Raw genomic sequence first — 26,907 nt, 5'->3', positions numbered from 1 at the left:
TGTCCATCACACACCATTTTACTCCCTTTCCAGGTACTTTTAACTATTTCAGCTCATTAAGCAGAATTAAAATTGAAAATAAATGGGGGAAAATAATAACAAAAAGGGTTAAGCGGGGAATTACAACTAAGTTTAATCAAACAACAGTTATAACATGATGAAAATAATCCAGGATGTAGTCCCTGGTGGAATGCCATCCTGATTATTTTCTAGAAATCACACCAAAACCATTACAGTTACAAGTAATTAAATTTATTAGACCTCTATATTTTTTTATAGTCAGTTTTGGCCAATTTACAGCTTTTCTGGGGATTTTTTTTCTTTTTTTTTGGTTTAGACACAAAAAAAAAAAATAAAACCATAAACCAGATATCACCAATACATCAACCCCCCCCTTCGCCCCGTCACAGCCACCTAAAAAAGGGGGAGCCCTCGGCCCCCCCCAGCTGCAGTTTAGCCCATAAAAAGGGTCCGCGGCGACTCTGTACAAGGACCGAATGTTCCACCCAGCACTGTAAAAACCCCCCCGCGCCCCCCTGCCCAGTGTCACTCCCCCGGCTTGCAGGGGCCCTTTTCCTGCCGGGGCAGCTCCTGCTCCCGCAGCAGCCGCAGGTTCTCGGCTCGCAGCCTGTCCACCTCCCGCTCCAGCGCCTGCACCCGCGCCGGGTCCGCCGCCTCCCCCCCGGCTTTTTTGCTCTCCATCCTCAGCCGGTTGTTCTCCTCCTCCATGCGCGAGAGGCACTTCTCCAGCTCCAGGTACTCCTTCACCAGCTCCTGCTTGCTCATGTTCTGCAGGCTCTCCACATGGTACCGCTCGTACGTCTCCGAGAAGTCCCTCTGCAGAAACTCGCTGCCGTCCCCCCCCATCCCGTCGCTGCCCCCGTCCTCGTCCGCCGCGTCGTCCAGGAAATCCTCCTCGCTCGTGTCGTCCGACTTGGCGGCCGCTCGCCGCGGGTACAGCCCGGTTTTCAGGTCGGGCTCCTCCTGGTCGTGGTCCTCCATGAGGAACTGCGTGGTGTTGTAGGGAGCCACCGGCTGCCCCTTGGCGAACATCTCCGCCCGCAGCCGGGAGGCGCGGAGGCTCTGCCGCTCGTCGAACTGCTGCTTCTCCTCCCAGCTCAGCTTCGAGTACGGCTTCCAGCGCCGCTTCTTCTTCGACGGCCGCCGACGGTGCTTCTTCTTCACCGGCCACTCCTCGGTGCGCCCCACGGCCCGGTACCGCGGGCCCAGGCCGGGACGCCCCGCTCCACCCGCCGGCGGCCGCCCCTCGGCGCCGCCCGCCGCCGCCTCCGCCCCGGGGGGCGGCAGCCGCCCGGCATCGCCGTCCTCCGCCGGCGCCTCTCCGCGCTCGGGCTGCGGCTCGGGCTCAGACTGCGGCTCCGGCCGCACCTCGGGCTCGGAATGAGGCTCCGGTTCGCACTGGGGCTCCGGCCCCGGTTCAGCGGGCGCCGCGTCGGCCATAGCGCTGCGCTCGGCTACGCTCGCTCGGGAACGGGCGCTACCGGCGCCGCATGGGTCCGGCCCCACTCAGGCCGCCCGGGCCATGGCCCCGGGGGCGGGGGGTTAACGCCGCCGGGCCCGCCCCCCCGCGCGCACCGCACGCGCCGCCGCTCCCGCCGCAACCCCGCCCCACGCCCCCAACCCGCACCCGCCGCCGCCCGCTCCCGACTGCCGCTCTTCGGCCGCCGCCGCCCGCTTTATACCCGCGCGCGCCCCGCCCCTCCCCGCGCAGGCGCCCTGTGCGCCCCGCCCCGCCGCGCGTCGGGTCCCGCCCCCGCCGCGCGCCCCGCGCCGCCGCCACGGCCCCGCGCGCGCGGGCGGTGCCGCCTGGCGGCCAATCGGCGGGCGCGGGGGGCGGGGCCACCCGCCGGGACACGCTCCTGGCCGTTGGACGGGCTGGTCGCGATTGGCCGTGACGGACGTCAGTCGCGCGCGGCGCCACCAATCGCGAGGGGGCGAGGGCGGGACCGGGCCGTACCACGCGGCGGGGGAGTCCCCGTGCGCGGGGCCGCGCGCGCCCCGCGACCTTCAGGCCCGCGCCGAGGGCAGCGCGCGCGCCACCCCCCCCCGGCACAGCCGTGGGACGGTCCGAAAAGAGTCCCCTCGCGGCGGAGGCGCCGCCGTCGGTGCCGCGGTCCGGGACCGGGGGGGGATGTTGTACAGGGCAGGGCCGGGCCGGGCCGGGCCGAGAGGGGGCCGGGGGGGGGGCTCCGAGTGTGCGCCGGGCCGAGGGGAATGGGGCGAGCGGAAGGATCCCGGCGCTGCGCTGGGTGCGGTGGTGCTGCAGTTAGCGGAGGGAGATGTAAACAAACCTGAGCGGAAAGAAGTCCTTTCTTAAAGGCGCCGTGTCCCTTTTTGCAGGGGCGGTGCGGAGCTGCGCTCCTAAAGCCTGGGGGGCTGGGGGGGGGAGAGGGAAGGGGAAGGAGGGGGATGGGGAGGTCCCGGGCCTTGTGCCGGTCCCAGTACTGCTCCCGGCCCCGTTCCTGGTCCTGCCACCCCCACCCACGGTGGCGATGTCCCCCTCGGGCCCCACGTTCGGGGGCGGGGCTGGGCGGGGGGGCCCCGCGGCCTTGGGGGGCCTGGGGGGATTGGGGGGCCTCGCCGAGGGACACACGCCGTGGGGACACACGGCTGGGGGGAGCCATGGCGGGGGCGGGGGGGCGGCTCTGGGGGAGCTACTGGGGATCTCTGTTTGGGGGGGGAAACAGGACAGGGGGGTCCCTGTGGGACCCACGCCCCCCGGAGCCCCACGGCCGGGCGGGGAGAGCCCGCAGAAGGGAGGGGGGCTCCGTGTCACCGCTGTGTCACCAGCGGGGGGAACCTGCCCTGCCCAGCCCTCACACCGGCAGGGCCCCCCCGGCCCGGGGGGAGCGGCCACGGGGGGCCCCTGGGGTGGGAAGGTGCCTGAGGTCCCCAGCCGCTCCCTTCCCCTCCCCCGCAGGGTCCCTGGGGCTTCCCCACCGCTGTCTCCGGAGCAGGGTGGGGGTGGCGCTGGCACAGGGGGCCCGGGGGGCACCGCCACCCCCCTCGCCTGGGGGGGACCCTCAGGGTGGGGATGGGACCCGGCCGGGGGCGCAGGCTGGGGCCTGGGGCAGAGTCCCTGCACTGGGCACATGGCAGCCACGGCCAGGGCAGGGCCAGGCAGCCGCCACCGTGCCCCTCTGAGCACAGAGGGTGGCCAGGCGGGGACAGGGGGTGGCCAGGCGGGGACAGTGGCCGGGCCGGAGCAGGTGGCCAGGCCGGAGCGTTTGGCCGCGGTCCCCTCCCCTCGCAAGGCGCAGGCAGCGGGGCTGAACCGAAAAGGCAACTTTAATTGAGGCAGGTTCGGACGATGTCCCAGCACCCCGCGGCCACCCGCGGGGCCGCAGCCGGGCCCGGTCCGTCTGTGCGTGCCGGCGGCGGGGTGGCTGCCGGGGGTCCCGTGCGGGGCGATGCCGGCCCCGCTCCCGGCGCCGGTGCTGGCCCTGAGTGTCGGTGCCGGTGCCCGGGGCTGCCCCGCCCGGGCGGGCCCGGCCCGCAGAACCCCGTGGCTGGTGAGGCGATTCCCGCGTGGGCCCGTGGTGCTTCCCCGGCTCGTGCGAAGCGGGATGGGGAAGGAGCGGTGGCGGTAGCAGCGGGGACGTGGTTGTCACCTCTTCCTGCCCTGCCAGCGGCGCAGCAGCCACTGGGTGACGAAGGGCCAGGTGGCCAGGAAGAGCAGCGTGCGCGGGGACACCGTCAGGCGCCACGGGGACATCGCCTGGCGAGGGGACAGAGAGAGGCAGCGTGGGGAAGGGGACAAAGGTGTCACCGATGTCACCAAACGTCCCCCCGGCCCTCTGCTGAAAGGAGCCACTGCTCGGTGGTCCTGGTCACATCCCTCCTCCTCTGGAGATTGTGCATCAACACCGCCATCCCTGGGGATGTGTCTCCACAGATGTCACCTGCTTCCCAGCTTAGGGTCCCTTCCCTGACCTCCTGCTGCTGTGTCCCCAGGCCCCGCAGGCTGCCGGGTGGGCAGAGGGACAGCAAGCCCACCCCACCACCAACTCACCTGTGGAGCAAGTGCCGGGCCAGGGTCTGTCCCAGCCACGTCCCCCTGCAAGACAGGAGAGGGTTTGGGGTGCAGGTGTGGCTGGCACCCCCCTTCCAGCCCCTGTGTCCCTGTGAGAGGGAGGGAACGGCCTGGAGTGAACACGTGCAGGGCTTCTGCGAGGGATCCAGACGGTGCAGCTGGGCCAGGACCTCAGGGGCAGTGGGAATGAGGGAAGGGATGGCAGCGAGGGGCAGCAGCTCCCTGCCTGCAGCGTAGGCCGGATCAGGGCAGCACCGGCCTCGGCCCCTCCAGGATGTGTCACCAGCCACCGTGGGGGTCCCCACACCCGGGCCAGCCCTGTCCCAGGGCCCGGAGCCGAGCCCTGCTGCCCCAGCCCTGCCCCCGGCCGTACCTGGGCAGCGCCGAGCGTCTCCAGCCGGCTCAGCCGCTCCCGCACTCGCCGCAGCTCCTCCTGCAGCGCCCGCACCGCGCCGGCCACGTGCGCCTCCAGCTCCGCCGGCAGCCCCGGGGCCAGCGCGGGGGTGCTCCCGGGGTCCCCCCCGGCCGGCCGGAGATCTGCGGGCACAGGGACGGGCACACGGGTGGCAGGGCAGGCTGAGCACCGCCCGAGGAGCCCCGAGGCTGGCCCTGCCCACCCCGTCTGTCACCCACCGGTGAGCAGGGCACAGGGCACCTGCCGTGGGCTGCCCACGCCACAGCCGCTGCCAGCCCAGCCCGGCAGCTCCACAGCCCCAGCAGCACCCAGGCTGTCCCCAGGGCCGTGTCCTTCCAGTGCCGTGGTGGTGGCAGCGGGTGGCCAGCCCACCAAGGGGGTGGGTGCAGTGGCACATGCGGGACACATTGTGACACCTGCTGAAGGTGCCAGCACCGGGCAGGACACCCAGGGCCCGGCCTGCTCCTCCCTGCCCTCCCTCGGGTGCAGCGAAGGCTCCAAACCAGCCTGGCAAACACCCAGATAATGCAGGCTGTGAGCAGGACACAGGCAGGGCCTCGCTGCCAGGCCCCGGGGACAGCCCGGCCCGGCCTGAGCGGCCTCGGTACAACTTCACTGCCAAGGCCAGGCAGCCCGGAAGGGAACAGTGACAGGGGAAAGGGTGAGACAGGTGGGCTGTGCCCAGGTGAGGCGATGGCACCAGTCCCTCGGCTGAGGGTGGCAATGCCACCCCAGGGCAGCCCAGTACGTCTGGCTCGAGGCCTGGTGGCCACCAGCAGCAGTGGTGGGTGGCACTAGGTGAGTGGCACTGCTGTAAAGGGCTGTCCCCAAGGCCTCCGGGGCACGGGGCCCAGCACCACCTCCTGCCCTCCTGGGCAGAGCTCACCCCGGCACCACCCACTTCCAAAGGCACCGGCGACATGGTTGGACCAGGGCCAGGAGCTGGGCACGGGGAGCCAGGGACCTGCATTCCCTGCCTGGCTGCTGGAAGGGCCAGCGGAGCATCCTCCAAATTAAGGCAAATTAGCCCCACTGCAGGAAATGGGCAAAGGAAGGGCTGTGTCCTGGAGGGCTGAAGCCACTGAACTGCTTGGGGACCACGGGATGCAGAGACGGGACACTTGTGACTTCCTTCAGCTCCTGATGGCCCAACCCCGGGTGCTGGAGCCTAACTTGGTCCCCTGGGGGTGGTGGCAGCCCCTGCACCCCCCTTCCCCCCCAGCCCAGCCCAGCCCGTGGGAGGTGGGGGAGCAGCAGGAAGGGGCGCAGGGACAAGCTCTGCACCCACCTCTCTCAGAGCCCAGGCCTGTGAGGTCGGTGCTGCTGCTCCCCTCGGCTCTTCTGCCTTCGCCCTGCTGGCCCTGCCCAGCACTGTGGGGCACCGGGGGCTCAGCCCCAGCCTGGATCTCGTTTGGGGTGAGCCCCCGCACCTGCCCGGCCTATGAGATGGGAGAGAAGGGCCCTGAGAGCCCTGCTCCCCTCGCCAGGGCACGGAGGGGGATGCCAGGGCAGCAGTGTCCTTGTGGTGGCATTTTGGGGGTGGAGGGTGTGTGGGACTGAGGGAAGCTCAGCCAGCACCTGGCTTGGGAGGTGACAGAGCTCCAGCACCCCTGAGGGGAGTGAGGTGCCCAGACATGAGATGGCAAAAGAGGCGGGGCTTCCTCCCTCCTGCCACCAGATCCACCAAGCCTCACCACGGCACCTCGAGTGCCAAACGTGGCCCGTGGCAGCAGGGAGCAGGGAGAAGTGGCAGCAGAGCAATCCAGGTGGTGGCACCCCTGTGGAGCCAACAGCCCCCAGTGCCCCACCAGAGCCACACCGCAGCAGTGGGGGGCTGGGGAGGCTCCTCGGCATCCCCTCTGTGACAGGGACCAGGCTCCAGCGGTGACACAAAGCACAGAGAGCTGCAGAGGGTGTCCCTCCCTGCAGGTTTTGTGAGGCTACCAGGCTGGCAGTGCCATGCAGAGATGTCTGTGCAGTGCAGGCAGGGCAGGGATGGCAAAGCCTCCAGCACTTCCTCTGTTACCTTCTCAGACTCCATCTGCTCCAGGGTGTCACAGAACGTGTCCCCCTCAGAGTCGCTCGTCACCTGGCTCCCCTCGAGTGCCTCGGGGGCAGGAGCCAGCCCAGCTCCTGGAAGGGAAGCACAGGGCTGAGCCCCGGGCAGGGCAGGGGTGTCCGGAGGGCAGCAGGGGGAACAAGGGCCCTGCATGCCCAGGGCGAGGCAGGAGGAGAGGGAAACTGAGGCACTGTGGGGGAGGGCAGCAGCTCTGTTAACAACGCCCAGACCGTGGCCATGAGTCCAAGGACTGAATTCCCCCTTCTCCCGCCCACGGTGACCCATTGGCACAACCTCCCTGGCCCTGGGGCAGCAGCGGCACCGGCAGGGACCCTGCCCAGCTCCCCGGGCACTGCCAACCCCGGCGCTCGAGGGTGGCATGGCCGGGACACCGGAGCTCGCTCCGTGACCATATTTGCTCCTGGGGGAAGGCTGGAGCGGCAGCGGGAGGAGGAACCTCCCTGCAGCACCCTGCCCACCCCAGGGCACAGCCAGGGGCCCTCGAGGGGGTCACAGGGAGCCAGAGGGTGACTGCACGAGGAGCTGTGAGAGAAAAGCCAGGGCTGAGGTGTCACCAGGGAGGGCCAGGGCTTGGCACTCTGAATCCCGGTGCCAAGGAAGCAGCAAACGTGGCTTGAGCCGAGGGAGAACATCCTCACATTGATACCACACTTCCAGGGTGGTATTTTCCCAGTCCATGGGACAACAGCCCCCCCCTTCTCCCTACAGCTTAGCAGAGTCAGGCCCCTTGGCACAGGCAGGAGTGAGGCAGGGCCAAACCCACATGTCCAGGGTCACCCCAGTGAGAGCTGGACCCACGAACAGCCCCGTGACGTGGGCAGTGCCTGGAACACCAGCAGGGCTGGAGCAGAAGTGCCTGAAGCCAACAGTTCCGTGGGTGGATGGAGCTCCAGCCCCGGTGCCTGCTCCGTGGGGTCCCTGCCAGGTGCTGGCCACACCAGGGACACCAACCTGGCACGTGCTGCCCGTCCTGCTGCTCGCCAGGCACAGGGTGTCCAGGGCTCTCCGGAGCTGGGCTGCTCACTGGGACATCCTGGCTGGGGCCATCCGGCTGCTCCCGACTCTCTGCACGGAGGGAAGAGGCAGAGCGGGGTCATTTTGTGGGGTCAGAGTTGTGCTGTCCTTGCAGCGCTGGCTCCCTGTGGGTTGGGCTGCCCTGCCAGCACAACTGGGGACACACGGGTGTCAGGGACCAGCCAGGGACCAGCAGGCTCTGCAGGTGCCAGCAGCTGGCAGGGAAGGAGAGGAGCCAGCTTTGTTTGCTGACAGCCCAGGAATCAATGTGAACTCATGTGGGTTTACCCAGTGCAGACCACCTCGCTCAGCCTGGGGTGGCTGGGGTGTCCCTGTCCCCGAGCCTCTGTGGCAGCAGGCAGAGGGATCAGCACTGGTGACTGACAGTGCCAGTCCTGTCCCCTGGCAGTGCCCACGGCCCGTGGCACACCCACGGTAACAAACAGCCCAGCGCAAGAAGCGCTGGCTCAAGAGCCTTGCGTGGGCAGCAGCACCCCAAGGACTGGGGCAGCAGCACCCTGAGAAGGCCCAGCCCTCCCCACCACCCTGTGGAGCCCATGGGGTTAATCCCAGCCATATTTCCAGCAGCCCCCAGGACTTTGCTCCCTGGGGCAGGCAGGTGTGTGGCAACGCTGCCCTGCTGCTCTTTGCCGGCCCCTCTCTGCTGTTCCCAACCTGCCTTCGGCACCACAAGGGACCCACAGAGCCCCGAGGGGGACGAGGGCAGCCACACCCCACACAGGGGGCAGTGCCAGGGCTGCGCTGCTCTGGGATCCTCACCATTCCCAAATCCCCCTCAGGGTGTGCCGTGACCCACGGAGCGGGTGGGTGCAGGCAGGGTCCTGTCACCTCACACAGCACCAGGACAGACCTGGCTCCCACCAGCCACGCTCACAAGACTCTGGTGAAAGCACCACTCACTAGAGACGTGTTGGGACCTGGCACCATCCATGATCCGGGTTCCAAGTGCCACTTCATAACGTGTTCTCTTTGTAAATAAACAAAACCCAACCTGCCCACGCTCCCACCTCTGTGCCCAAAAGCCGCCAGAGGCACCTGCCACGCTCCACACTCTGAAATCCCCTTTCTGCCCCGGTTAAGGGCAGCCAAAGCTGTGATTGCAGTGTCTGAAGGCGGGTTTGGGAACCTTTAACACAAATGACTCAACACCTTCAGAGCTCAGCGCTCCGCACCTCAGTTCCAGCCACCTCGGGCTCGGTTCATCCCACAGGCGCCGCCAGGTTTAGATTTAAGTGACCGCTGTCACCTGTAAGTGACACTCCTGAGTGGAGAATGACTGGTTTAGACACAGCCTTTACATTCCACAGAAAAACTAAGTCTGCCTTTTAAAGGGATTCAGCATCAAAATGGAGAACAAAGCACCTGGGTACCATGGGAGGAAGCGGCTGCCCTGGGGCCAAGCCTTACAGACAACGTGGTTTTGGCATCCCTGTTGGGAGCAGGGGGAGACAGGACAGATGCCTGGGGAGTGAGTCCGTTTGCCAGGGCTCTCCCAAAGCACCGATGGGTCACACACCCGCTGTGAACAAGCCCTGGAAGTTCCTGTGCTGCTAAGCCGATCTGCTGGTGATGCCTTTCTGACCCCCTCACCAGCCCCCCGCTCCCCCGGGTGCTCCTCACCAGCCAGACACACCCAGCACAGCCCTGCACTGGGGGTGGGACAGGCCCCCAGCCCCCTCCCAGCACGAGGCAGCAGCCAGAGGCATGGAAAGGGCTGGGAAGGATTCTCCTCTAGCACAAACCGGTCCAAATAATCCCATTTGTCAACCCCTGTTTCTCCACAACCACTCCAGGCAGAAGCTGGCCGGCCTGTCCAGATGTTTACAGCAGCTGAGCCGGAGGTGGGCCAGCGCCAAGGGGAAGAACAGCCTCCCGGGGAGCTGATCCCTGCCCCACTTCGTACAGGGAGTGCGGCCAAGGGCCACTTGGAAGGCAAACCTCAAATCCTCGTCTCAAAGTTTTGCGGAGAGAAAGCCCAGCACGTGTCACACAAAGGGACCCCGGTGTGCCCGAACAGCCCCCGGGCAGCAGCAGTGCCGCGGCAGGGTCGGGGCGATGCGGTGCGTCCATCCCGTGCCCCCCCAGCGAGCAGCAGCGGGGCCCGGAGCCGGTGTCCGCCGTGCCGGGGCAGCCGCAGGCGGGGGCAGCGGGAGCCCGGGAGGGCAGCGCCGAGGGCAGCGATGCGCCGGGCACAGCCGGGCGCAGCCGGGGCACAGCGGGGCACAGCCGGGCACAGCCGGGGCACAGCCGGGCACAGCGGGGCACAGCCGGGCACAGCCGGGCACAGCGGGGCACAGCCGGGCACAGCCGGGCACAGCCGGGCACAGCCGGGGCACAGCCGGGCACAGCGGGGCACAGCCGGGCACAGCCGGGGCACAGCGGCCCCCACTCACCCCCTTTCCTCTTGAAGAAGGACTCGGGGGGCCGGGGCATGTCGTGGATCACCTCGTAGAGCGGCTCGAAGTAGCGGAACATCTCCTCCGTGGTCTCGTCCATGGGCACGGTGTCGATGACCTGCGGAGGGCCGCGGCTGGACACGGGCACCGCGCAGCGCCCGGCCCGGCCCCGCCGCCCGCGCCGTTACCTTCTGGGCCACCTTCTTCATCTCCGCCACGTACGCGGCCATCGCCTCCTCCTTGGACATCCTCCCCAGGCTGTGCCAGGCGTCCCTGCGGGGCCGGCGGCCGTGAGCGGGGCTGGGGGGAACCGGACCCGGACCCGAACCGGAGGGGAACCGGGACCCCCCCCCGCTCTTACCACTTGTACCGGCCGATGGGGTCCCAGAAGCCGGGCCGCGGGCCCTGGCAGCACCCCGCGGTCGCCTGCTTGTAGTAGCTGTAGAAGCGCAGCATCTCCTCGTAGGAGGGCCGGTACGCACCTGCGGGACACGGCTCAGCGGGGCCGCCGGCGGCTGTCCGGCCCCGGTCCCGGCCCTGGTCCCGGCCCCTACTCACCGCTCCGCGGCAGCCCCTGGATCACCTGCACGGCGGCGCGGAACTGCGCTCCGCAGCCCGGCTCCTCCATGGCGGGACCGGCCCCGCACCGGCCCCGGCCCGGCGCGGGTTCCTCTCCGTGCGGGGACAGCGCGGGGCCAATCAGCGCCCGCCTTCCATCGGCCCCTCCGCGCCGCGCCCAATCAGCGCCCGCCTTCCATCGGCCGCTCCGCGCCCCGCCCAATCAGAGCGCGGCTCCCGGAACGGGCCCCTCCCGCCCCTGCTCTCCCCGCGCTGAGCGGAGCGCGCGCGCCCCCTGCCGGCCGGACGGTGCCAGCGAGCGGAGCGAGGGGGCGGGGGCGCCGCCTGGCGGGGGCGGGAGGGACTGCAGCGCTGGGGACGGGAACTGGGACTGGGACTGGGACTGGGACTGGGACTGGGACAGCGGGACAGGGGGATAGGAACAGGGACTGGGACTGGGACTGGGACAGCGGGACAGGGGGATAGGAACAGGGACTGGGACTGGGACTGGGACAGCGGGACAGGGGGATAGGAACAGGGACAGGGACAGGGACTGGGACTGGGACTGGGACTGGGACAGCGGGACAGGGGGATAGGGACAGGGACTGGGACTGGGACTGGGACAGCGGGACAGGGGGATAGGGATAGGGACAGGGACTGGGACTGGGACTGGGACAGGGGGACAGGGACAGGGGGACAGGGACTGAGACAGGGAGAGGGGGACAGAGACAGGGACAGAGGGACAGGGACTGGGACTGGGACAGGGGGACGGGGACAGGGACAGGGGGATGGGGATAGGGATAGGGATAGGGATAGGGACAGGGACAGGGACAGGGGAACAGGGACAGCAGGACAGGGACAGTGGGACAGGGACAGGGAGACAGTGGGATAGCAGGACAGTGGGACAGTGCACGGGTACAGTGCTCCAGGATAGTGAAAGATGCACCAGGGTAGTGAAACAGGGCACAGGGACAGAGAAGCAGAGCACCGGGATAGGTGCACCCAGCCAGTGCCTTGGGGCAGGGCACCGGGATAATGGACAGGGAGGGTGAACTGGGATAGTGGAATGGTGCACCAGGACAGTGGGGCGGTGTCTAAGGAAGGTGCCCAGCGCTCCAGCACCCCTGAACAGCGAGGCTGTGCCCCAGGCCAGAGCCCAGGTATGGATCACCGGGACAGAGCACCGGGACAGGGCTTTGGGACAGCTCTCCGATGCACCAGGGCAGTGCAGTGACACTGCAGCCACATCCCAGGACAGGGACCCTGTGCAAGAGAACAGTGCAAGAGTTCCGTGACACTGCACTGGGCACAGGGACAGTGCCACGAGGTTTCACCCACCCGGGCTGTGCAGCAGGACAAGGCAGGCAGGAAGTGCCAGAGCACAGGGATGCTCTGGGACACTGGCACAGGATGCTCAGGGAAGCTGTGGCTGCCCCTGGATCCCTGGAAGTGTCCCAGGCCAGGTTGGATGGGGGTTGGAGCCACCTGAGATGGTGGAAGGTGTCCCTGCCCATGGCAGGGGTGGCACTGGAGGGGCTTTAAGGTCCCTTCCAACCCAGATCAGTCTGGGATTCTGTGATAATCACCCAAGATAATGGGACCATGCATGGGGACAGCAGGACAATGCACCAGGCACGGGGACAATGCAATGGAGCCACGTACCAAGGGTCCCAGGAGAAAGGACCAGGAAACTGGGACACCGCACTGGGAAAGTTGGATAAAGTACTGGGGGACTGGGATACTGCACTGGGACACTGCACTGGGGATCTGGAATATGGCACCAGGACAGTGTCACCGGGGCACTGGGCAGGAGCAGGGTCCCATTGCATGGGGAGGGACAGCTGGGTCAGGCAGAGCAATTGTAAATCATTATCCAACTTCATCCACAGTATACTTTTATCCACTGTTAACTATTATCCAACAACTAATTATGCTAGTGAGGAAGGGGCAGAATTTGGGGTCTCTGAGCCCCCAAGGTGAAGCTCCTTCCCCCTCTGCTCCAAGGGCTTTCCTTGAAGGCAGGGAGCTCTGGGGACATGGGGACATGGGTGACCTGGCAGAGCCTCCCTGGGCATGTGGGAGGTTCTGGGGTGCCCTGGGGACCACCTGGATCCGGCCCTCACCCAGGGCTGGATGCTGGGATTGGGATGCAGAGCAGCTTTCAGCATCTCTGTGCCGGTTTCATCATTGCCTCACACTCCAGTTTTCCACCTTAATCCCACCTCCAAATCCCAAATCCAAGAGGGGCACACCCCCCCAACCTCTCTAAATCTCATCCACGTCCTCTGGGGAATCTTGCCAGTTGAACATAAATAAATGAAATGCAATAAATAATTTTTAAACCCCAATAAATATATTAAATAAACGCAGTAAAGCCTTTTAAACCTCCGGCCATTTCCAAGCTCTGACTCAGGGCTCCTGCTCGGAACAGCGACAGGGCCTCGCTGGCTCCGGCTCGCGGCGGAGCCGGCCCCGAATCCCGAGCGCTGATTCACGGGACACGTGCTGTGCTATAAGCAGCCGGGAATGCGAGCTGCTGCTTTCCATGGGATCGCTTCCAACCCGCTGGCGGGCGGGAGAAAATAGCAACGCCGCGGGAGAGGAGGAACCGCACCGGGATTTGTTCGTGCTGCGGATTTTGCAGCCAGAGGTGTTTATCCCGGTCATTCCACCGGCTCGAGGCATCTGTTGCTGAATTCCTGGGAATGCAGTTTCAACGGGAGGAAGAGAACTTGGAGCAGAGCCCGGTTATGTGAGTTGCAAGTGCATTTTTGGGGTGGCTGTGGTGTCCCCCTGTCTCCAAAGTATTCAGGAAGAGCTTCCTCTCCCCCAAACACAGCCCAGGCACTTCACAGATGTGTCCCCAGCTGTCCAGATGTTGCAGGAATTACCCAAGTCTTGAAAATCGGCACTAAAATACTGTCCCAGGCTGCTCAGATGCTACCCAGATGTCTCCCTGCATGAGCAGATGTTGCTCTGGGGTAACCAGAGCATTCCCAGGAATGCCCATTTGTTGCTCTGGGTGCCCAGATGTTGCTCAAGATACACAGATGCCCCCCAGGATGCCCAGATGTTGCCATGGATGCCCCAGTGTTCCCTCAGCACAATCCAATATCCCCCAGGATACCCAGATGCTGCCCCAAGGGTTCAGATGTCACCCCAGGATACTCAGGTATCACTCAAGGTGCCCAGATGTTGCTCCAGTCTGCCTTGGATCACCCCTGGATGCCCAACTGCACCGCTGCAGCCCTGGCGCTGGGGGAAGTCACCTCCTCTTCCTGTCCTGTACTCCTGGTCCCACAGCCCAGCCAGGCCTGGGATGGCCTCCCTGATCCCCTGGACACTCTGGGTTTTTGGGAGAAGCCTGCAGTCACCCATCCATTCCTGCCCCACCCACCCTCAGTGGTGGCTGTGGGAAAACCGCAACCAGTGACAGAGCCAGAGGAAACGGCCCCAAGCTGTGCCAGGGCGGGGTCAGGTTGGTCATCAGGAGGAATTTCGCCATGGAAAGGGGGGTCAGGCACTGGAAGGGGCTGCCCAGGGAGGTGTTGGAGTCCCCATCCCTGGCAGTACCCAAAAACAATTGGACATGGGGCTCAGGGCTCTAGGCTGGTGACAAGGTGGGGATTGGGCACAGGGTGCACTCGATGATCCTGGGGGTCTTTTAGGTCCTATCCTAAATGATTCTGGGACCTGTGGCTGCAAACACACACACGTGGGGCTCTGGGACTGGCACCTCCCAGCTCATGCTGCTGCCGCTCCCTGGGCGTGCCACCAGTGGGAACAGTCACCCGGAGGTCCCAGCACCCGCGTGTGACCCCTCAGCCCGGTGCCACCCGGCCCATGAGCTGGGGACAGAGCCGGCACGGCAGGACTGGGTCCCCCAGGTGTGCTGGCAGAGGGGGTGCTCCGTGCTCCGGGTCCCCACTGGCTTTGCCAGGGTGGCGCTGGCAACCGTGGCCCCCGGGCAGAGTGGGGCTCCCTGGTGGTGACCGGCGTGTCCCTTGGGCAGGCGGACTCCCGGTCTGTCCCGGGACGGACCGGCCCTTCGGACAGAGCGGGACCCACGGTACAGAACGAATGCCCGGCCGCACGTCGGGGCTCCGGCCCGTTCCCGGTGCTGAGGGACCCCGGTGCAGAACGAGCCCCGCGTAGCCCGGTCCCATCCCGGAGTAGCCCCGGCCCGGTGCAGCCCCGGCCGCCACCCGGCAGCCGCCGCTCGCCCCGGGCCGGCACAAACGGTTAACAGCGCCGGGGCTGCGATGTGGCTCCTCCCGGTCCCTCCCCGCGGCCGGCCCCGGTCACGGCCCGGCCGCCAAGCCCCAGTCCAGCCCCAGTCCAGCCCCAGCCCCGACCTCCGCCACCGCCCAGCCCGGTTACACCGGCCGGGGGCACCGGGAGTACCGGGAGCAATAGAACTACCCGGCGCACCGGGAGCACCGGGAGTACCTGGAGCACCAAGAGTTCCGGAGTCCCGGGAACACCGGGAGTACCGGCGGTACCGGGGGTCCCGCGTCATGATCTGCGGCAGGAAGGCGCGTCCCGCCGCGGAGCAGCTCCGCGCCCCGTCGGACGGTGCCGGTGGTTCCCGCCGGCCCGGGAGAGCCCTGAAGAAAATGGGTGAGTTCGGGGGGAACGGGGCAGAAACTCCGGCAGGGCTTTGCCAGAGGGGTCCGGGAGGGATCTCCGTGGCTGGGAAGTCCCCGAAGTGGGTGGGGACCCTTGTGGCAGGAATAGGTCCCCATGGCAGGGTGGGGGCCCCCCTGACAGAGATGGGTCCCCAGGGACAGAAGGGTTCCCCTGGCAGGGAGGGTCCCCGAGGTGGATGGGTGCCCCACAGCAGGGAAGGGTCCCCCTGGATGGGAGGGGTCCCCAAGGTCACCCCAGAGTAGTTGTGCATCGCCCCAGCCATTGGGGGACAGTGGGGTCGGGGTTTGGCCGTGTCAGAGGTGACAGGAGCCCCCTTGCTCAGGGTGTTTATCATCTCCAGGGCTCAGGTCCCACTCCCCGGACCCTCCCCAACACTCTGCCTCAGTTTCCCCACCCAGGGGTGCTGCCCATGGAACTGCTGGCACACAGGGTTCACTAATCCAGGCAGGGGCAGTGGGTGCCTGGCAAGGTCAGCGTGCATCCCTGGGAGTGGCCGGCCCAATCCGGAGTGGGAGCAGTGGGAAGGGCCAGGTCTGGACTTGTGCCCCACGGCTTTGGGCACGGGGCTGTGTGCCTGGAGCTGCTGCAGCTCCGTGTGTCTGTGTCTGTGTGTCCCTGTGTCCCTGTGTCTGTGTGTCCTTGCACCAGTGCATCTGTGCATCCATCTGTCCCTGTATCTCTATATCCATACATCCGTGTGTCCATGTGTCCATGTGTCCATCTGTCCCTGCATCCCCGTGTCCGTACATCCTGGTGCCTGTATGTCCGGGCATCCCCGTGGCTGTATCTTGGAGCACCCCTGTGTCCATGCACAACATGTGTCTGCCTGTCCATGCATCCATGCTTGTGGATCCATGTGTCTGTGTGTCCTCGCAGCAGTGTGTCCGTGCACCTGTGCATCCATGCATCCCTGCATCCGTGTCTCCATGCATCCATGTATCAGTGCATCCCTATGTCCACGTGACCTGTGACCGAGCATGTGTATCCAAGCATCCATGTGTCCATGTGCCTGCATCCAGGCACCTGTGCATCCATCTACCTGAATATCTGTGTGTCCGTGTGTCCTTGCATCCATGTGTCCATGCATCCCTGCGTCTCTATGTCCATGCATCCATAAGTCCCTGTACCTGAGCATCCATGTGCACCTGTGCATCCACACACCTGTGCCCCTGTATCTGACAATCTGTGTGTCCATTCCTGTGCCTGTGGACCTGTGTCCATGTGTCCATCCCTGTGCCCATGCACCTGTATCCATACATCCATGCATCCCTATGCTCGTGCATCCACGTGTCCATACCTGCCCTCCATCCTGCACCTCGGGCAGGATGTGACCCACGCAGGAGGTGGTGGCAGCTGGTGGCTGCATCCCCGAGGCCATGGCTGACTCAGGATGTCCCTGTGAGCCCCAAAACCACCCTTTCCCAGCCCAGGAGTGGAATCTCCGTCCAGAGCAGGACGTGGCCGCTGGGGATGTTAGGAATGGCTGCCAAAACAAAAAGGGAGGAAATAACCACTCCATGAATAGATGGAAAAGTCCTGGCTGAGGCGTGGGCCCACGAGTCCCCCGAGTCCATCCCGTCATTGTTCCCAGCCTGAGCTCCCCTGCTGGCACCGTCCTGGCACTGTCCATGCAGGATCCGGATGGCTTTGCTGGGATTTAGCAGCTGGGCTGTGTCACTGCTGTGTCCTGTCCCCCCTGGACAGCCACACAGTGCTCCAAAGGGGCCCAAGGGCAGTGGCTTGTCCTGTCTGTCCTTTCCTGCCTGTCCCATCCCATTCCAACCTATTCCTACCCCATCCCGTCTGTCCCATCACATCCCATCCTGCCCTGTCTGCCCTGTCCTATGGTGTTCTATCCTGACCTGTTCCATCCCATCCCATCCCATCCCATCCCATCCCATCCCATCCCATCCCATCCCATCCCATCCCATCCCATCCCATCCAGTCCTGCCCCATCCCAATCTGTTTGTCCCACCCCATCCCATCTGCTCTGACCCCTCCCATCTGCCCCATCTTCTCCCTGCCTTCTCTGTCCCATCCTGTTCTGTCATGTTTGTCCTGTCCACTCTGTCCCATCCAGTCCAGTCTGGCCCACCCCATCCTGTCCAATCCTACTTGTCCCATCTTGTCTCATCTGCACTGTCACATTGTGTCATTCATGTCCCATCCCATCCCATCCCATCCCATCCCATCCCATCCCATCCCATCCCATCCCATCCCATCCCATCCCATCCCACTGCATCACATCTGTCCTGTCCCATTTATCCCGTGCCATCCCACAGGATACAGACGTGCACACAGGTGTGCACCAACCCCCCCCTCTCAGCCCATATTTCCAGTACCCCCCTAGAACCTCCAGTGCTCCCCGGACTCCCCCAGTAGCCCAAGGCTGGTCCCCGCAGGTCTGACGGAGGATGAGGACGTCCAGCGGATGCTCCGGGGGTCCCTGCTCTGGAAGGTCAAGGCCAAGGGCGGCTCCAGGGAGCGGCTGTTCCGCCTGCAGGAGGACGGGGTGACCGTCTGCTTCGAGGGACGCTTCGGGCGCTCCCGCTCCCCCCAGAGCTGTGAGTGCTGGGACTGTCCCACGGGGGCTTGGGGACACCGGGACACATCCTGCACCACCATGACCGCAGGGAGGGCCAGGACCCGGGCAGCGCCCCAAGCCCACCCCTAAACCCCTACCAAGAACCTAGACCCTGACCCAGACCCCCACCTGGGACCCAGATCCCAATCCAGGACCTATTCCACAGCCTTGGACCTGGACTCCCACACAGAATCCAGACACCATGTGAGACCCAGATCCCAGTCCAGGAACCCTGTCTGGAACCCAGACCCTACCCCAGGACCTGGACCCCCCCCCAGGACCCAGACCCATTCCCACCATCCAGAGCCCCACCTGGAGCCCAGACCCTATTCCAGGACCTGGATCCCCACCCCGAACCCAGACCCCACCTGAGTTCCAGACCCCAACCCAAGACCCAGACCACAGCCCAGGACCCAAATCCCCCAGTGAGAACCAGACCCCACCCGAGCCATGGAACTCCACAATCCAGACTTGGCCCAGATCTCCATCTGTAACCCAGATTCCTCCAGGGACTCAGATCCCTGCCTGGATCCCCACCTGTGACCTGGACCCCAGATCCCCACCCAGCACCCAGACATCCCCCAGCACTCAGACCCCAGTCCAGGACCTGCACCCCAAGCCTGGGATCCAGACCCTGACCTATGAATCCAATCCAGAATATGGACCCCCACCCAATACCTGAACTCCAACCCACTTCACCCAGTGGCTCCCAGAGCCTTCCAACACTTCCCAGGGTCTCCCAGTACACCCCATGTGGAGCTGCAAGAGCCCCCACCCATCCCCGTGCCCCCTGGGGTCACCACAAGGTCCCGTCTCCATCCCGGCCAGACTCTGTCCCCCTCCCCGGCGTCACCCGTCTCTTTCCACCCTCTCGCCTGGGATGGGTGCCTGGAGCTGGCACCGCTGCAAGGCAGCTCCATCCCCTGGCAGCGTCCCCGTCCCCATCCCCATCCCCGCAGGGGCAGCGGCCACGGTTCCTGTCTCGCCTGGGATTAGCGGGTTAAGCCCGGCTGCGGCACCGACAGGAGCCGAGCCCTGTGCCCTGGGGCGCCGCGGGGGTGTCCATCAGCAGCCAGGGTGTCTTGCAGGATGCTGGCGGGTGGGTGACCCGCCGAGGGAGCACGTCCATCGTCCCTCCCCACCCCCGCGCGTGTCCCCGCAGTCTCGGTGGCGCACATCGAGGCGGTGCGCGAGGGTCGCCAGTCGGAGGGGCTGCGCAAGCACGGGGCCGCCTTCCCCGAGCGCCACTGCTTCACCCTCGCCTTCAAGGGCCGCCGCAAGAACCTCGACCTGGCCGCCCGCGGTGAGGAGGACGCCCGGCACTGGGTGCAGGGGCTCACCAAGCTGATGGGGCGGCTGCAGGCCATGAGCCAGATGGAGAAGCTCGACCAGTATCCTTTGAGGGAGCTCTGGGGGCTTGGGGACAGGCTGGGGACAGCTGTGGGTGACACCAGGTGGTTTCCTTACCCCGGTGCAGTTGGATCCATGGGGTCCTGCAGCGAGCAGACAGGAACAAGGACAACAAGATGTCCTTCCGGGAGGTGAAGAGCATGCTGAGGATGCTCAACATCGACATGGACGATGTCTACGCCTCCAAGCTCTTCAAGGTACCAGTCCTGCGCTGCACCACCTGCTGTGCCCGCTGTTGTCACGGGGAGGGAATCACTGGCTCCTTCTCTGCCTTCCCCAGCACAGAGAACTGACAAACTCCCCACACCCAGAGCCACCCACCGCCATCAGTGGTTGGGTCCCATCAGGAGCACGTGGTGGAGTGGGGTGAGGTGGGGTGAGCTGTCCCAGCCACTCTTCCGTGTGTCCTCAAGGTGTGATGTTTCTCCCCCATGGAGAGCTGTCCCTCTGGGCATCTCCAAAGGTCCCTTTCCACCTGAAACTGAGGCACGGAATTTGGCTCTGCTCCATCCTGCAGTGGAGGGTCAGAGGGCTCTGGGTGGGGGAACAGAGGGGACATGCCAGTAGCTGAGCCCCTCAAACTCATCACACACACATCACCAACTCCAGGGGACAGGCAGAACAAGGCAGGGGGTGGCTGTACCGTGTCCACACGGGGAGGGGACGGTCCCTGAGCTTGGGCTGTGTCCCATCAGGAGTGTGACCACTCGGGCAACGAGCGGCTGGAGGGCCGAGAGCTGGAGCTGTTCTGCCGGCGGCTGCTGCAGCGGCCGGAGCTGGAGGAGCTTTTTGGGCGCTACTCAGGCGAGGACCGGGTCCTGTCAGCCGAGGAGCTGCAGGATTTCCTGCGGGATCAGGGCGAGGACTCCAGCCTGAGCCAGGCCCGTGCCATCATCCGCACCTACGAGCTCAACGAGAAGGGTACGGCTGAGGGTGTGGGATAACGGGATGGGCACTGCCAGAGCCACGGGAGGGCACGGGTGGGGTAGGGATGGGGCTCTGATTGGTGGTGTCACCCCCCAAACTGGTATGGGGTCCTCCAAGGCTTGTCCCGGGGTCCATTCCCAGAGTGCCCCCAGTGTCGGCCATCCAACACATGGCCTGGTGGATGTGACACTGTGGGACAGGGAATGTGGAGGTGGGGGTGGACAGCAGGTGGCCATCCATGTCTCATGGGTGATGTGATGCCAGCTCGTATGATGTGACACTGCTGAGGGACTTCTGTCTTCCTCAGGTCCCACCATGGCAGGTCCAGGGCGAGCATAGCACTAGGAGGACAGGGGACATCATGGTGGGGACAAAGGACCTCTGTGTCTTTAGGGTGTCACAATAGTACCCTTAAGGTAGATGTGGCGCTAGGAGGGGGGGACATCAGGTGGGAGATGGGACACAAAGGGCACCTCCACATCCCCTGGGTGCCACAGTGCCAGGTCTGGGGGTGAACATGGCAGCGCTGGGACCTCCGAGTGGGGAAAGCCCCCAGGGTGCCACCCTGCCAGCACCATGTGACACCTGGCACCGTGTTCCCGCAGCCAAGCAGCAGGAGCTGATGATGCTGGATGGCTTCATGATGTACCTGCTCTCGGCTGCCGGCGACATCCTCAACCAGGAGCACACCAAGGTGCACCAGGACATGAGCCAGCCCCTGAGCCACTACTTCATCTCCTCCTCCCACAACACCTACCTGACCCGCAACCAGATCGGCGGCACCAGCAGCACCGAAGCCTACGTCAGGTGGGTGTCCCCGGTCCCCGTGGAGCCCCAGAAGGTCCCGTGGCTCGAGGGTGACAGGGACCCCCATGGTGACGGTGTGGTGGCAGGGCGCTGAGGGCAGGGTGCCGCTGTGTGGAGCTGGACTGCTGGGAGGGCTCCGACGGGGAACCTGTGGTCTACCACGGCCACACACTCACCTCCAAAATCCTCTTCCGCGACGTCATCGAGAGCATCCGAGACTCCGCCTTCGAGGTGAGGCGGGGGCCGGCAGCCCTGGGTGGGGCACTGGGTGTTGGGTGCCGGGTGCGGGGTGCTGACCGCTGCCCCTGCCCACGGCCAGAAATCCCCCTACCCCGTCATCCTGTCCCTGGAGAACCACTGCGGGCTGGAGCAGCAGGCCACCATGGCCCGGCACATGAAGGCCATCCTGGGGGACAAGCTGCTGACTCAGCCCCTGCAGGGGCAGGACCCCCACGATCTGCCCTCACCAGAGGTAAGGCCACCTGCGTGCCCACCACGGTGTCCCCATGTCCCCTCCAAGCCCTTAGCTCGGCCCTGCCTCCTGTAGCAGCTGAAGGAAAAGATCCTGGTGAAGGGCAAGAAGCTGCCAGAGCTGTGGCAGGAGCCCCGGGGTGTCACCTCCCTTCTGGACCCCAAGGAGGAGGAAGAGGAAGAGGAGGAAGAAGAAGAGGAGGAGAAGGTGCAAGAGAGAAGCCCCCGGCGGGTAAGAGACTTGCCCAGGGATGTGGTGCTGGGGGACCACGGCATCCTGGTGGCCCTGATGGATCAGAGCATCCTGGTGGTGCTGGGGGACTGCAGAGTCCTGGCACTGTCCCGGCATCCCCCTCTGCAGCCCTGCTCTCTCCTCTTTCAGTCGCTGCAGTCGCTGCAGGAGATCAAACCTCTGCAGGTGGGCCATGGGATGGAGCTGGGGTGGCGGATGGGGCAGGTGACATGGGGGTGGTGAGTGGCTGTCACTGCTGGGAAGAGGGGACCCCTTCCCAGCTTGGGAACCCCTCAGCTGCGCCTCCCTCTTCCCGTTGGGCTGGGTGGCCTGTTTGTGGGGTTTCCAACACTTGGATGTCTCTGTCACTGCAAGTTCTCCATCATGTTGGGCCTCCATCACATCCAGGGTGACCTGTTGGGGTCTCCATCACTCTGGGGTTTCTGTCACCTCAAGTATTCCATCATCTCGGGGTGCCCATCACCTCAGATTCTCCAGTACCTTGGGGTCTCTAGCATCTTGGGTTCTCCATGACTTCAGGTTCTCAACCAGCTTGGGTTCCCCACCAGCCCCATGTCCATCATTCCATTGCCTCAGGTTCTGCTCCACCTCGGGGTCTCCGTTGCATCAGGATCTCCCCTACTTTGAGGGTCTCCATGGCCTTGGGGGTCTCAGCACTCAGCACTAGCAGGGGAGGGGGGTCTGTAGACCCTCGGGCAGGCAAGTGGCCACTGGGGCCAGGGTGTCCCTGACGCCACGGTGGCTCCCACAGGCCAAGGACGCGTCGCAGGTGTCCCCGGAGCTGTCGGCGTTGGTGGTGTACTGCCAGGCTGTCCCCTTCCCCGGGCTGGCCCAGGCCCTGCGCCACCCCCAGCCCTGCCAGATGTCCTCCTTCAGTGAGAGGAAGGCACGCAAGCTCATCAAGGAGGCAGGTGAGGGCCACCAGATGGGGAGAGGGATGGGGAGAGGGATGGGGACAGGGATGGGGACAGGCTGGCTCCATGCTCCTGACGTCACTGGGATGCAGGAGGGGCTGAGAATGGTGGGCTCTGTCTCTGGGGTGGCTCCATGGGTGGTGGTCAGCGTCACCTGGCCTCATGCAGGCTGCCCTGGATGGGGGACGCTGGGGTCTGCTGGCAGGGTCTGGGGCCAGAGGCCAGGGCTGGGGTCACATGACCAGGACCAAGGTCTGGGACCAGGATTTAGGATGTGGCATCTGGGTCCAGGGCTGGGGCTGGGAATAAGGTCTGGGTCAGAGTCTAGGGACTGAGGTCTGGGGTCAAGGTCTAGGACTGGGGGTCAGGGTCAGAATCTGAGGTCAGGGCCTGAGATTAACATCTGAGTCAGTGTTCAGGGTCTGGGGTCCAGGATCAGCGTCTGGGGCCAGGGTCAGTGTCTGGGGTCAAGGATTAGGATCTGGGTCGGGGCATAAGCTTGGGAGTTTTGGAGTCTGAGGTCCAGGGATCAGAGTCAAGATCTGGAGTCAGGGTCTGGGTTCCATGGTCAAGGTCCAGGGTCAGGGGTCTAAACTCAAGGTGTGGGGTCAAGGTCAGGATCCAGGGTCAGAGGTTTGGGGTCAGGGGTCCAAGCTCAAGGTCCAGGGTTGGGGTCTGAACCCCAGGGTCTGGTTTCAGGGCCTGGGTCACATTTCAGGCTCAGGGTCCACCCAGCTGGCCAGGCTCTGTCCATGTCCCTGGGCCCCCGAGCAGCACCCGAGGGTGCAGTGGCCCCGCTGAGCCGTGTCCCCCACCCAGGCCCGGCACTGGTCCGGTACAACGCCCGCCAGCTCAGCCGCGTGTACCCGCTGGGGCTCAAGATGAACTCCGCCAACTACAATCCCCAGGAGATGTGGAACGCTGGCTGCCAGCTGGGTGAGACCCCCAGACCCCCCCCATGGCCTGGCACCCACCCCCAGAGCCATCACCCACCCTGACACCCCGTCCTGCTGCCCCCACAGTGGCCCTCAACTTCCAGACGCCGGGGTATGAGATGGACCTGAACACCGGGCGCTTCCTGCCCAACGGGCGCTGTGGTTACGTCCTGAAGCCCCTCTGCCTGCGCAGCCCCCCCGGCGAGGGGTCCCGGCGCCTGGCGCTGCACATCAGGGTGAGGACAGCCCACGGGCCTGTCCCCGTGCCCGGCTGGGTGCCACCCACGTCCCTGCTGGGTCACACCTATGACATTCCAATGCCCAGCCAGGTGCCACCCCCATCTTTCCCCAGGTGACACCAACCCCACTCCCAGCCACGTGCCACCCATGTCCCCTCAGGGTGATGCCAACCCCATGTCCGGCCCGGTGCCACTCACACACCTTCTCCTGGGTGCCACCAACCTCTCTTTTGCTGGGGACACTGACCCTCCCCTCACATCTGCCTGGGTACCACCCATGTCTCTACTCCTGGGTGACACCAACCCTGTCCCCAAATCCACCTGGTATCAGCCATGTCCCTTCTCTGAGATGACATCAGCCACCTCTCTCCTCCCCACCCCGTGCCCAGCCCCAGCCAAGTGGCACCCACATCCCTTCTCCTGGGGACCCAGGCACATGCCACTCATGTTCCTTCTCCTGGCTGGTACCAACTACCTCCCTCCTCTTCACCCCATCCCCACTCCTGGCTGGGTGCCACCTGCTGCCTTCTGGGGACACCAACCCTGTCCCCACACCCAGCCATGTGCCACCTATGTCCCTTCTCCTGGATGGCACCAGCCCCCTCCCTCCTCCTCACCCCATCCATGCTCCTGACTGTGTGTCACCCATGACACTTCTCCTGGGTGACGCCAACCCTGTCCCCAAATCCAGCTGGTGTCAGCCACTGGGTGGCATCAGCCACCTCCCTCCCTTTCACCGTGTCCCCAACCCCAGCCAAGTGCCACCCACGTCCCTTCTCCTGGGGCCACCAGTCCTTTCCCCACACCCAGGTCTCCCTGGGTGCCCGTGGTCCCCGTCCCCTGGTCCCCAGCTCCCTGTGCCACAGGTGATCACAGCACAGCAGCTGCCCAAGCTGAACAGGGACAAGGGCAGCTCCATCGTGGATCCCTTCGTGCGCGTAGAGATCCACGGGATCCCGGCCGACTGCGCCAAGCAACAAACCCACCACAAGCTCAACAACGGTGAGTGCTGGCACCTGGGCACCCCTGGGGACACCCCTGGGCACCTGGACCCATGGGGACACTCCAGGGCATCCTGATCCCTGTGAGGGACAGTCCCTTGGGTACCCAGCACTCCAGCACTCACTGCCAGCTGAACCAGTGCCCAGGACATCCCAGTGCCCTCTGTGCACCCCAATGCCCCCTCCCCAGCACTGCCTGATCCCCACCAGTGGCAGGGTCCATCACGTCCCAGTCCTTCCCAGTGCTGCTCCCTTACGGCCTCCAGTATACCCAGCCCAAGCCCAGTGTGATGCCCACCCTCCCCAGTATCCACAGCCCCAGTATGACCCCCGTTCCCCCAGATTACCCAGCCATGGCTCCAGTGTTACCCCCATTCTCCCAGTATAGCCCAGCCCAACTCCAGTGTAACCTCCATTCCTCCAGCATATCCCATCAGAGTCCCAGTATGATCCCATCCCTCCAGTATACTCCACCACAGTCACTGTACAACCCCCATTCTCCCAGTATAGCCCAGTCCAGCACCAGTATGGTCCCATTTCCCCCAGTATACCCCATCATGGCTCCAGTATGACCCCTGTTCCCCCACTACACCCCACTGCAGGCACAGTAGGACCCCTTTTCCCCAGCACACCCCGTTGTGGCCCCAGTATCACCCCCACTCCCCCAGCCTGCCCCAGCCCCCACATCCCCCAGCGCAGGACGGCAGCTCAGCCAGGGCAGGGGCAGGGCACGGGGGGGTCCTGCTGGGCCCTGCGGGGCACTGGGTGGCCCTGGTGGCCCCAGTATCCCTGGTGGCAGCACTGGGGGCCACGCCTGTCCCCTCAGGGCGGGGCACTGCCCCAGTAGCAGCACAGGGGGGTCCCTGGTCCCCGCAGGGCGGGTGCTGGCCCCAGTAGCAGCACAGGGGGGTCCCTGGTCCCCGCAGGGTGGTGGGTAGCCCCAGCAGCAGCACAGGGGGGTCCCTGGTCCCCGCAGGGCGGGTGCTGGCCCCAGTAGCAGCACAGGGGGGTCCCTGGTCCCCGCAGGGCGGGTGCTGGCCCCAGTAGCAGCACAGGGGGGTCCCTGGTCCCCGCAGGGTGGTGGGTAGCCCCAGCAGCAGCACAGGGGGCTTCCTGGTCCCCGCAGGGTGGTGGGTAGCCCCAGCAGCAGCACAGGGGGGTCCCTGGTCCCTGCAGGGTGGTGCTGGCCCCAGTAGCAGCACAGGGGGGTCCCTGGTCCCCGCAGGGCGGGTGCTGGCCCCAGCATCAGCACGGGGGGGTCCCTGGTCCCCGCAGGGTGGTGGGTAGCCCCAGCAGCAGCACAGGGGGGTCCCTGGTCCCCGCAGGGCGGGTGCTGGTCCCGGTGGCCGCACCCACCCCCCGCCGGTGCCGCAGGTTTCAACCCGCGCTGGGAGGAGACGCTGCGGTTCCAGGTGCGGGCGCCCGAGCTGGCCCTGGTGCGCTTCGTGGTGGAGGACTACGACAGCACCTCCTGCAACGACTTCGTGGGGCAGTTCACGCTGCCGCTGCCCAGCATGCGCCAAGGTGGGTGCGGGTGCCACCCCGCTGCCCTCCGGGGACGGGGACAGCCCCCTGCCACCCGCTGAGCCCCCGTCTGTCCCCAGGGTACCGCCACATCCACCTCCTCTCCAAGGACGGCGCGTCCCTGTCCCCCGCCACGCTCTTTGTGCACGTTCGATGCAAGAGCCTGTGAGGTGCCCACAGGAGGGACATCCTCGTGTCCCCAAGGTGCCCATGGGAGGGACATCGTGTCTCCGTGCAGGGGACAACAGGCTCCTCCATGGATGGGCACGCTGCGTGGGACAGTCTGGGGTCACCCCTCACCTGTCTGTGCTGACAGCAGCACTGGGAGGACCCAAAGGGGTGGGGGCTCCCCTCCCTGTTCCCCAGTGCCACCCAATCTGCTGGTGCCCTGCTCCTCCCCTCCTTGAGGGGACAGAGATGCTGTAACAACCAGGATGGGCTGATTGGCCCAATGACAGCCCAGCACAGCCCCACAGGGGTGACATGGGTGACAGCAACCCCCAAATGTCACCAGTCCTGGCCATGTTTGATCCCAGCCCCTCTCTTGGGGTGCAAGGACGGTGCCATCACCATGGAGTCCCTGAGGGGACCCTGCCACCACACACACCCCTTTGTGCCCGGGTGGGGACACATTCCCGACCTCTGCCCTGGTAC

General features: G+C 65.5%; 3 protein-coding genes across 5 annotated transcripts; 1 reads left to right on the top strand and 2 right to left on the bottom strand.

Moving 5' to 3' along the window:
* Window positions 1–236: 236 nt before the first annotated feature.
* HEXIM1 (HEXIM P-TEFb complex subunit 1) lies at window positions 237–1,643 on the bottom strand. Its single transcript, XM_068996535.1, has one exon. The coding sequence runs from the start codon at window positions 1,459–1,461 to the stop codon at window positions 547–549; it is 915 nt and encodes a 304-aa protein (XP_068852636.1). The 5' UTR covers window positions 1,462–1,643; the 3' UTR covers window positions 237–546.
* Window positions 1,644–3,539: 1,896 nt separating this feature from the next.
* ACBD4 (acyl-CoA binding domain containing 4) lies at window positions 3,540–10,679 on the bottom strand. 2 transcript variants are annotated; one of them, XM_068996493.1, is made up of 10 exons: window positions 10,539–10,679; window positions 10,342–10,462; window positions 10,169–10,253; window positions 9,978–10,098; window positions 7,501–7,614; window positions 6,496–6,602; window positions 5,758–5,908; window positions 4,428–4,591; window positions 4,034–4,078; window positions 3,540–3,739 (listed from the first exon to the last, which is right to left on the bottom strand). In XM_068996493.1, exons 1-10 carry the CDS (start codon window positions 10,606–10,608, stop codon window positions 3,629–3,631), a joined length of 1,089 nt encoding a protein of 362 aa, XP_068852594.1. In that variant the 5' UTR covers window positions 10,609–10,679; the 3' UTR covers window positions 3,540–3,628. The 2 variants fall into 2 exon arrangements, with proteins under 2 accessions (XP_068852594.1, XP_068852595.1); XM_068996494.1 differs by having other exon boundaries at window positions 3,633–3,739; window positions 4,034–4,143.
* A 4,121-nt stretch (window positions 10,680–14,800) lies between these two features.
* PLCD3 (phospholipase C delta 3) lies at window positions 14,801–26,833 on the top strand. 2 transcript variants are annotated; one of them, XM_068996215.1, is made up of 16 exons: window positions 14,801–15,158; window positions 17,591–17,752; window positions 18,935–19,163; window positions 19,250–19,379; window positions 19,878–20,103; window positions 20,715–20,916; window positions 21,003–21,147; window positions 21,236–21,388; window positions 21,464–21,619; window positions 21,770–21,805; window positions 22,392–22,551; window positions 23,374–23,490; window positions 23,577–23,725; window positions 24,595–24,730; window positions 26,104–26,253; window positions 26,334–26,833. In XM_068996215.1, the coding sequence occupies exons 1-16, from the start codon at window positions 14,801–14,803 to the stop codon at window positions 26,420–26,422; spliced, it is 2,598 nt and encodes an 865-aa protein (XP_068852316.1). In that variant the 3' UTR covers window positions 26,423–26,833. The 2 variants fall into 2 exon arrangements, with proteins under 2 accessions (XP_068852316.1, XP_068852317.1); XM_068996216.1 differs by having other exon boundaries at window positions 14,973–15,158; window positions 21,467–21,619.
* Window positions 26,834–26,907: the final 74 nt, after the last annotated feature.

Source organism: Aphelocoma coerulescens, chromosome 27 (genome assembly GCF_041296385.1).
Source record: "Aphelocoma coerulescens isolate FSJ_1873_10779 chromosome 27, UR_Acoe_1.0, whole genome shotgun sequence".
In the NCBI taxonomy this organism is placed as follows: domain Eukaryota; kingdom Metazoa; phylum Chordata; class Aves; order Passeriformes; family Corvidae; genus Aphelocoma; species Aphelocoma coerulescens.
Note: the sequence above shows the minus strand (reverse complement) of the source record. Positions and strands in the feature narration are given on the sequence as shown.